We start from the raw sequence: 7995 nt of genomic DNA on the forward strand, positions 1-7995 counted from the left end.
CGCGTCAGACACGCTTCTGGTGTGCAAAGACACAGAAAACGAGACACAGCCGACACGCAACTGACACGCAACAGAAACGCCACGCTCACGCCACGCAGCCAGTGTGTCTCCGGCCTAAGGGCCCATTCACTTTTGGGGCCTCCAGAGATCGATTGTATTAATGGAATGGGTGCGGTATACCAACCTCATATTCTTTCATAGGGCCCAAAATTGCTAGCGGCGCCCCTGCTTAGCGGAATAGTTCTGCTGTTATTGCTGCTGCTGTTGATTATTGCTGCTGCTGCTGTTATTACTGTTGCTGTTGTTGCTGCTGCTGTTGCTGCTGCTGCTGTTATTGCTGCTGCTGTTGCTGTTATTGCTGTTATTGCTGCTGCTTGCTGCTGCTGTTGCGGTTATTGCTGTTATTGCTGCTGTTGCTGTTATTGCTGCTGCTGCTGTTATTGCTGCTGCTGCTGTTGCTGTTATTGCTGCTGTTGCTGTTATTGCTGCTGGTGTTGCTGCTGCTGTAGCTGTTATTGCTGCTGGTGTTGCTGCTGCTGCTGTAGCTGTTATTGCTGCTGGTGCTGCTGTTGCTGTTATTGCTGCTGGTGCTGTTGGTTATTGCTCCTGCTATTGTTGCTACTGCTATTATTACTGCTGCTGCTGCTGTTATTGCTGCTGGTGCTGCTGTAGCTGTTATTGCTGCTGGTGCTGCTGTTGCTGTTATTGCTGCTGCTGCTGTTGATTATTGCGGCTGCTGCTGCTGCTGGTGTTGCTGCTGTTGCTGCTGCTGCTGCTGTTGCTGTTATTGCTGCTGGTGTTGCTGCTGTTGCTGTTATTGCTGCTGCTGCTGTTATTGCTGCTGTTATTGCTGCTGTTATTGCTGCTGCTACTGCTGTTGCTGTTATTGCTGCTGCTGCTGCTGTTATTGCTGCTGCTACTGCTGTTGCTGTTATTGCTGCTTGTGCTGCTGCTGTTATTGCTGCTGCTGCTGTTATTGCTGCTGCTGCTGCTGCTGTTGCTGTTATTGCTGCTGGTGCTGCTGCTGTTATTGCTGCTGCTGCTGCTGTTATTGCTGCTGCTACTGCTGTTGCTGTTATTGCTGCTGCTGCTACTGCTGTTATTGCTGCTGCTACTGCTGTTGCTGTTATTGCTGCTGCTGCTACTGCTGTTATTGCTGCTGCTGCTGCTGCTGTTGCTATTATTGCTGCTGCTGCTGCTGCTGCTGTTATTGCTGCTGCTACTGCTGTTGCTATTATTGCTGCTGCTGCTGCTGCTGTTATTGCTGCTGCTACTGCTGTTGCTGTTATTGCTGCTGCTGCTGCTGTTGCTGTTATTGCTGCTGCTGCTGCTGTTATTGCTGCTGCTGCTGCTGTTATTGCTGCTGCTGCTGCTGTTATTGCTGCTGCTACTGCTGTTGCTGTTATTGCTGCTGCTACTGCTGTTGCTGTTATTGCTGCTGCTGCTGTTATTGCTGCTGCTGCTGCTACTGCTGCTGCTGTTATTGCTGCTGCTGCTACTGCTGTTGCTGTTATTGCTGCTGCTGCTGCTGTTATTGCTGCTGCTGTTATTGCTGCTGCTGCTGCTGCTGTTATTGCTGCTGCTGCTGCTGCTGTTATTGCTGCTGCTACTGCTGTTGCTGTTATTGCTGCTGGTGCTGCTGCTGTTATTGCTGCTGCTGCTACTGCTGTTGCTGTTATTGCTGCTGCTGCTGCTGTTATTGCTGCTGCTGTTATTGCTGCTGCTGCTGCTGTTATTGCTGCTGCTGCTACTGCTGTTGCTGTTATTGCTGCTGCTGCTGCTGTTATTGCTGCTGCTGTTATTGCTGCTGCTGCTGCTGCTGTTATTGCTGCTGCTGCTGCTGCTGTTATTGCTGCTGCTACTGCTGTTGCTGTTATTGCTGCTGGTGCTGCTGCTGTTATTGCTGCTGCTGCTGCTGTTATTGCTGCTGCTACTGCTGTTGCTGTTATTGCTGCTGCTGCTGTTGCTGTTATTGCTGCTGGTGCTGTTGGTTATTGCTGCTGCTGCTGCTGTTATTACTGCTGCTGTTGCTATTATTACTGCTGCTGTTGCTGTTATTGCTGCTGCTGCTGTTGGTTATTGCGGCTGCTGCTGCTGCTGCTATTGCTGCTGTTATTACTGCTGCTGCTGTTATTGCTGCTGCTTTTGATGTTATTGCTGCTGCTGCTTTTATTGCGGCTGCTGCTGTTGTTGGTGCTGCTGCTTTTATTGCCGCAGCTGTTGATTATTGTTGCTGCTCTTGGTTATTGCTGCTGCTGTTGGTTTTTGCTGCTGCTGTTATTACTGCTGCTGTTGCTGTTATTGCTTGTGCTGTTATTGCTGCTGTTGTTGGTTATTGCTGCTGCTGCTGCTGCTGCTGGTGATGGTGCTGCTTCTTTTGATGCTATTGCTGCTACTGTTTGTTATTGCTGCTGCTGTTTGTCATTGTTGCTGTTATTGCTGCTGCTATTGATTATTGTTGCTGCTATTGATTATTGTTGCTGCTGTTGATCATTGCTGCTTCTGTTGATCATTGCTGCTGCTGTTGATTATTGCTACTGCTGCTGCTGTTGGTTATTTCTGCTGCTGCTGTTTGTCATTGCCACTGCTGTTTGTCATTGCTGTTGTTATTGTTGCTGCTGATGGTTATTGTTGCTCCTGTTTGTTATTGCTGCTGCTGTTATTGTTGCTGCTGCTGTTTGTTATTGCTGCTGCTATTGATTGTTGCTGCTGTTGATTATTGTTGCTGCTGTTGATTATTGTTGCTGCTGTTGATTATTGTTGATGCTGTTGATTATTGCTGCTGCTGTTGATTATTGTTGCTCCTGTTTGTTATTGCTGCTGCTGTTATTGTTTCTGCTGTTTGTTATTGCTGTTTGTCATTGTTGCTGTTATTGCTGCTGCTATTGATTGTTGCTGCTGTTGATTATTATTGCTGCTGTTGATTATTGTTACTGCTGTTGATTATTGCTACTGCTTTTGATTATTTCTGCTGCTGCTGTTTGTCATTGTCACTGCTGTTTGTCATTGTTGCTGCTGTTGTTATTGTTGCTGCTGTTGATTATTGCTGCAGTTGTTATTGTTGCTGCTGATGGTTATTGTTGCTGCTGTTGATTATTGCTGCAGTTGTTATTGTTGCTGGTGTTGTTATTGTTGCTCCTGTTTGTTATTGTTGCTGCTGTTATTGTTGCTGGTGATGGTTATTGTTGCTGCTGTTTGTTATTGCTGGTGATGGTTATTGTTGCTGCTGTTGATTATTGCTACTGCTTTTGATTATTTCTGCTGCTGCTGTTTGTCATTGTCACTGCTGTTTGTCATTGTTGCTGCTGTTGTTATTGTTGCTGCTGTTGATTGTTGCTGCTGTTGTTATTGTTGCTGCTGATGGTTATTGTTGCTGCTGTTGATTATTGCTGCAGTTGTTATTGTTGCTGGTGTTGTTATTGTTGCTCCTGTTTGTTATTGTTGCTGCTGTTATTGTTGCTGGTGATGGTTATTGTTGCTGCTGTTTGTTATTGCTGGTGATGGTTATTGTTGCTGCTGTTGATTATTGCTGCTGCTGCTGTTGATTATTGCTGCAGTTGTTATTGTTGCTTCTGTTTGTTATTGCTGCTGTTGTTATTATTGCTGGTGATGGTTATTAGGGCGGCAGTGGCTCAGTGGTTCATGTTGGTTGTCTACAAACCGGAAGGTTGGTGGTTCAATCCTCGGTTCCACCTGACCAAGTGTCGAGGTGTCCATGAGCAAGACACCTAACCCCAGCTGCTCCCGACGAGCTGGATAGCGCCTTGCATGGCTGCCGTCGCCCGTCGGTGTATGAATGAGTGAGTGAATGGGTGAATGTGAGGCAAATTGTAAAGCGCTTTAGTGGCCATTGGGTCTGTGAAAGCGCTATATAAATGCAGTCCATTTACCATTTACCATGGTTATTGTTGCTCCTGTTTGTTATTGCTGCTGTTGTTATTATTGCTGGTGATGGTTATTGTTGCTCCTGTTTGTTATTGCTGGTGATGGTTATTGTTGCTGCTGTTGATTATTGCTGCTGCTGCTGTTATTGTTGCTGCTGTTTGTCATTGTTGCTGCTGCTGCTGTTATTGATTATTGCTGGTGATGGCTATTGTTGCTCCTGTTTGTTATTGCTGCTGTTTGTTATTGCTGCTGTTGTTATTGTTGCTGCTGTTTGTTATTGCTGCTGCTGTTATTGTTGCTGCTGTTTGTCATTGTTGCTGCTGTTGTTATTATTGCTGGTGATGGTTATTGTTGCTCCTGTTTGTTATTGCTGCTGTTATTATTGCTGCTGTTGGTTATTGCTGCTGTTGTTATTGTTGCTGCTGTTGGTTATTGCTGCAGTTTGTTATTGCTGCTGCTGTTATTGTTGCTGCTGTTTGTTATTGGTGCTGCTGTTATTGTGGCTGCTGCTGTTGTTGATTATTGCTGCTGTTATTGTTGCTGCTGTTTGTTAATGCTGCTGTTTGTCATTGTTGCTGCTGCTGTTGTTGATTATTGCTGCTGCTGTCTACTGCCAATACATACACAACATGCTGCTGTGAGCAAGACAGACATGCTGCTGCTGCACAAGCATACATTAATTAACCGTAGCAGATCTATACAGGTTGAGCTGGGGAAGGTAGAGGGTTTCTAAAAGTGCACTACGGACAATAGGCAAGTATTTGAATGTTGAGCAGCAAGCTCATTGGCTACTGATATGGCGGGATCAATCAGCTATGTCCTGTAGAGAATGATGTGATTGCAAGCAGACTGGGTCTAGGTATCAGCCTGCGCCATCTAGAGTTTCATGACAGATCTTTGTATTTATTCTGTGTCTGAGGACACTGCTTCAGTGGTTGCTCTGGAGACTAGGTCAACTCGCCTCGAGCGGATGTGTCTGTCTGCAGTTGTGGTCAGTGATCTTTGGCCCGTGGCAGAGGTTTTCCTACTCTTGATGTGTAAGTGTGGGTCAGGGTTCACCAGACCGCTGTCGTTACCCTCATCTTCCTCCTCTTCACTCTGGCCTTCCTGGGGCTTCAGTGTCTTCGAGCTGAATTGGCTCAAAGGCTTTCCAAGAATGCCAAAGCTAAATGCAAAAGAAAGTTGATACAATCAGGCAACAGGGACCATTAGAAACAAAAGTGATATAGACACATATACTATGCTTTTTATTACATCAGTTGTAAATAATTCAAAAGTATTACCTAAGAGACTTTAGCTGCTTTTTTAGCCCATCCATCAGAGCCTCTGAATCACAGCGTTCAGTCGAGGGCAGTTTACCACGTCTGAAGCGCCTAAACAGGTGCGGGGCATTCTCCTGTGGCGTGGGCAGCAGAGAGGCCATCAGAGGGGAACACTGGGTCAGGATCTTGCTCAGCGCCGGGCGTCGCTCTGACTTCCTGGGTCAAAGTCAGGAGACCGAGAGTGAGAGATGGGCCAGTAAAAGCACACCTCTAAAGAATCTTCATTAATATATGCATAAAAACATTTAGAATAAATTTGTCACGCATTTTTAAAAATCTGGGTTCTGCTGTGCTTTGGTGATAAAAGGAATAAACATTTTTTTTTCTTCTTTCCATGAATGAATGCGTGGTGTATGTATCAACAAAGAAAGATAACTAAAATCATATAACATTAAATCATAAATATTTAATATTCGGAGTTATTGGAATGGTTATATGACGTTTTTCGGGTTGAATGGTGGCCGTCTCCACGAGTTTTTCACACTATCGTCATGGCTGAGCCGGCATATAGGAAGCAGAAAGCTAGGAAAGCATTGTCGGAGGAACAGAGAAAGAGGAAACGGCAGACTGACCGAGCGAGGAGTCGGACACGAGCATAGGCGTAATTTGCGGGTGGGACATTTCCCCATCACTTTTGAAACATCTTGCGGCACGGATGTACCAATACAAATAAAACATTTCCAGTTAACTCTAGTAGAGCATTCATTTCGTTCGTTTGTTAAATATGAGGCGATCTGAAATGTGTTGTTTTTGAAATCAAGTGACCAAAGTGCTCGTTGGCGCTGCTATCAGTGGCGCGGATACAGTGCTCTGCACAGTCTTCACTCGGACACGCGCTTCAATCCGTTGGGGAGAGACTCTCTATATTCGTTACAGTGAAATCATAAAACATAATGCACAAACTACTACTTAGTGCGGATTAGCCTAGAACCCAGAACCTCTGACACGCTTGGCAAAAGTTCTGCCACTGGACCATTAAAGTACATGGGGATAACAGTTGGATCTATGTATTTATTCACGTGAAAATTCTCATCATTAACAACTTATATTAGATCTCATTAAACGACAAATTAAACACAATGTACTATTGTATACTATGTAACACGTCACGCCATGTCACGCTTTGCATGAGTGGTATTTACGACAGTGACGTTAAATACAAGTACTCCACAGCGACTCTAGAGGTCGCTGTTTGACAAAAACGGAATTCCTGCAGAGTGTGTCTAAAAAAAAAAAAAAAAATTTACATTAAAAAAAAAAACTTTAAAAATATTTTTTAATAAACAATTTTTTAATGAAACATACTGAATAAAATATGAAATCAGTTTAAGTTTTCAGTTCAGTCAAACATGCCTACAGTTTAGTTATATCTAGTGTTTCCAGCGAGTGGACTGTACCTGTTGTTCAGTGCTGTGCGTCGGGGCTCCACGTCCTCACACTGATCGTTCAGGGCGGAGTTAAAGCTGTCGGAGCGGAACAAGCGGCCAATCTCCACCCGGATGCCCTTCAGGCCCCGCCTCTCAAAGCTCACCCATACAGCAGAGCTGCAAAAGCTGTAGAGACACTGAGGCACAGAAAACACACTGTGATATGATATGACATACTGATATGAAACTCTTGGCTACTAATATTCAAATACATAAATGTTTTGGTGTGACATCCTCAGGAATCACATACTGTATATTAGTTGAAAGTTTGGCACAAACCTCATCTAGCTGAATGTCACAGTGAGTGGACGACACCTTGAACCTGTTGACATAAACAAACTCATAGTTTCCTCAAACATGCTCTTATTCATCACAGAACTCACATCATTCATCTGTTCTGACCCGTCAGTACTCTCACATCATTCATCTGTTCTGACCCGTCAGTCTCTCACATCATTCATCTGTTCTGACCCGTCAGTCTCTCACATCATTCATCTGTTCTGTCCCGTCAGACTCACACATCATTCATCTGTTCTGACCCGTCAGTCTCACACATCATTCATCTGTTCTGACCCGTCAGTCTCTCACATCATTCATCTGTTCTGACCCGTCAGTCTCTCACATCATTCATCTGTTCTGACCCGTCAGTCTCTCACATCATTCATCTGTTCTGACCCGTCAGACTCACACATCATTCATCTGTTCTGTCCCGTCAGACTCTCACATCATTCATCTGTTCTGACCCGTCAGACTCACACATCATTCATCTGTTCTGACCCGTCAGTCTCTCACATCATTCATCTGTTCTGACCCGTCAGACTCACACATCATTCATCTGTTCTGACCCGTCAGTCTCTCACATCATTCATCTGTTCTGTCCCGTCAGACTCACACATCATTCATCTGTTCTGACCCGTCAGTCTCTCACATCATTCATCTGTTCTGACCCGTCAGACTCTCACATCATTGATCTGTTCTGACCCGTCAGACTCTCACATCATTCATCTGTTCTGACCCGTCAGTCTCTCACATCATTCATCTGTTCTGTCCCGTCAGACTCTCACATCATTCATCTGTTCTGACCCGTCAGACTCTCACATCATTCATCTGTTCTGACCCGTCAGTCTCTCACATCATTCATCTGTTCTGACCCGTCAGACTCTCACATCATTCATCTGTTCTGACCCGTCAGACTCACACATCATTCATCTGTTCTGACCCGTCAGTCTCACACATCATTCATCTGTTCTGTCCCGTCAGTCTCTCACATCATTCATCTGTTCTGACCCGTCAGTCTCACACATCATTCATCTGTTCTGACCCGTCAGTCTCTCACATCATTCATCTGTTCTGACCCGTCA

The 7995-nt window shown here is 45.0% G+C and overlaps 1 protein-coding gene across 1 annotated transcript; it reads right to left on the reverse strand.

The window, feature by feature from the left end:
• Nucleotides 1-4637: 4637 nt before the first annotated feature.
• On the reverse strand, nucleotides 4638-6984 carry LOC130079530 (protein phosphatase 1 regulatory subunit 36; the record flags this gene model as incomplete). Its single annotated transcript, XM_056244811.1, has 4 exons — nucleotides 4638-5050; nucleotides 5169-5363; nucleotides 6605-6771; nucleotides 6914-6984. Coding segments are annotated over 4 exons (695 nt in total), but the record flags the coding sequence as incomplete, so codon positions are not given.
• Nucleotides 6985-7995: the final 1011 nt, after the last annotated feature.

Source organism: Rhinichthys klamathensis, unplaced genomic scaffold (assembly GCF_029890125.1).
Source record: "Rhinichthys klamathensis goyatoka isolate OS25496 unplaced genomic scaffold, OSU_Roscu_1.1 h1tg001110l_1, whole genome shotgun sequence".
Taxonomy (NCBI): Eukaryota; Metazoa; Chordata; class Actinopteri; order Cypriniformes; family Leuciscidae; genus Rhinichthys; species Rhinichthys klamathensis.